This window comes from Notothenia coriiceps, unplaced genomic scaffold (genome assembly GCF_000735185.1).
Source record: "Notothenia coriiceps isolate Sejong01 unplaced genomic scaffold, NC01 NC01_scaffold00012714, whole genome shotgun sequence".
Lineage (NCBI taxonomy): Eukaryota > Metazoa > Chordata > Actinopteri > Perciformes > Nototheniidae > Notothenia > Notothenia coriiceps.
In genome coordinates, this window is record NW_011345415.1 from 1 (window position 1) to 1340 (window position 1340).

General features: G+C 52.5%; 1 protein-coding gene across 1 annotated transcript; it reads left to right on the plus strand.

Annotated features, from left to right (window-relative positions):
- Window positions 1-111: 111 nt before the first annotated feature.
- LOC104947568 (plexin-B1-like) lies at window positions 112-854 on the plus strand (the record flags this gene model as incomplete). The annotated part of the gene is made up of 2 exons (XM_010773614.1): window positions 112-345; window positions 598-854. Coding segments are annotated over exons 1-2 (470 nt in total), but the record flags the coding sequence as incomplete, so codon positions are not given.
- Between the last annotated feature and the right edge of the window lie 486 nt (window positions 855-1340).

Consider the following 1340-nt stretch of genomic DNA (forward strand, 5'->3'; position numbering starts at 1 on the left):
CACACACACACACACACACACACACACACACACACACACACACACACACACACACACACACACACACACACACACACACACACACACACCACACACACACTCTCTCACTGTGTAATTGTGTGTTCAGACCTGATGACGGAGATGATGGACCTCAGCAGTGATGTAGGGGGGCCGGGCCCCCCCCTGCTGGACTACAAGACGTATGCAGAGCGGATCTTCTTCCCCGGCCAGCAGGGGGCGCCGTTCAGCCGTCAGCTGGACCTGCCGGAGCACCGCCGCGTCACCGTGGAGACGGGCCTGCAGAACCTGAGCCTGCTGCTCAACAACCGGCTGTTCCTCACCAGGGTGGGGTCTCCGTTTACTATAAATACTGTCTCTATATGTGGGGGGGGGTCTCCGTTTATTATAAATACTGTCTCTATACGTGGGGGGGGTCTCCGTTTATTATAAATACTATCTCTATACGTGGGGGGGGTCTCCGTTTATTATAAATACTGTCTCTATATGTGTTGTAAATGTATTCGTTCAGTTGTTGAGGATGGTGCTGTCTCCGGTTGTTTAATATAATATAAAGAGTGTATGTTGTCCCCGGCGCAGTTCATCCACACTCTGGAGGCGCAGCAGGGCTTCTCTCAGAGGGACCGGGGCTACGTGGCCAGCCTTCTGACCGTCGCTCTGCACGACAAGCTGGAGTACTTCACCGAGGTGATGAAGGGCCTCCTGCAGGACCTGGTGCAGCAGTATGTGGCCAAGAACCCCAAACTCATGCTGCGCCGGTACGTAAACAAACACACCCCAACTCATGCTGCGCTGGTACGTAAACAAACACACCCCAACTCATGCTGCGCCGATACGTAAACAAACACACCCCAACTCATGCTGCGCTGATACGTAAACAAACACACCCTCACCTGCAAGTGGGGGGGGGTCTCCGTTTAGCCTCAAAGGGCGGAGCAGCGAGCCCCCCAACGCCGCACCCAGACCCCACCCAGCATTCTCATCTGTTTGTCCTTACTGGTGTCATTTCCTGGTTGCTAACAAACGCCATTGTAACACATAAACACTGATGTTCAGCTGTAACGGTGGTGGACTCATCAGAACAGAGTGGGCGAGCTGACCAATCAGAGCGCAGTGGGCTCACAGGGGGGGCGGGGGGGGGCAGGAGCTCCAACAAGCCGTGTAGGACAGAGAGTGAATACACACACTATACAGAGATGCTGTTTGAGAAACCAATGAGATTTTGGAACATTGAATAATGTAAATCTATTCTAGTAGACCTCAACAATGGAACTATGATCAGTAGAAATGGCCATGACATGGGACCTTTAATACTTTTGAAT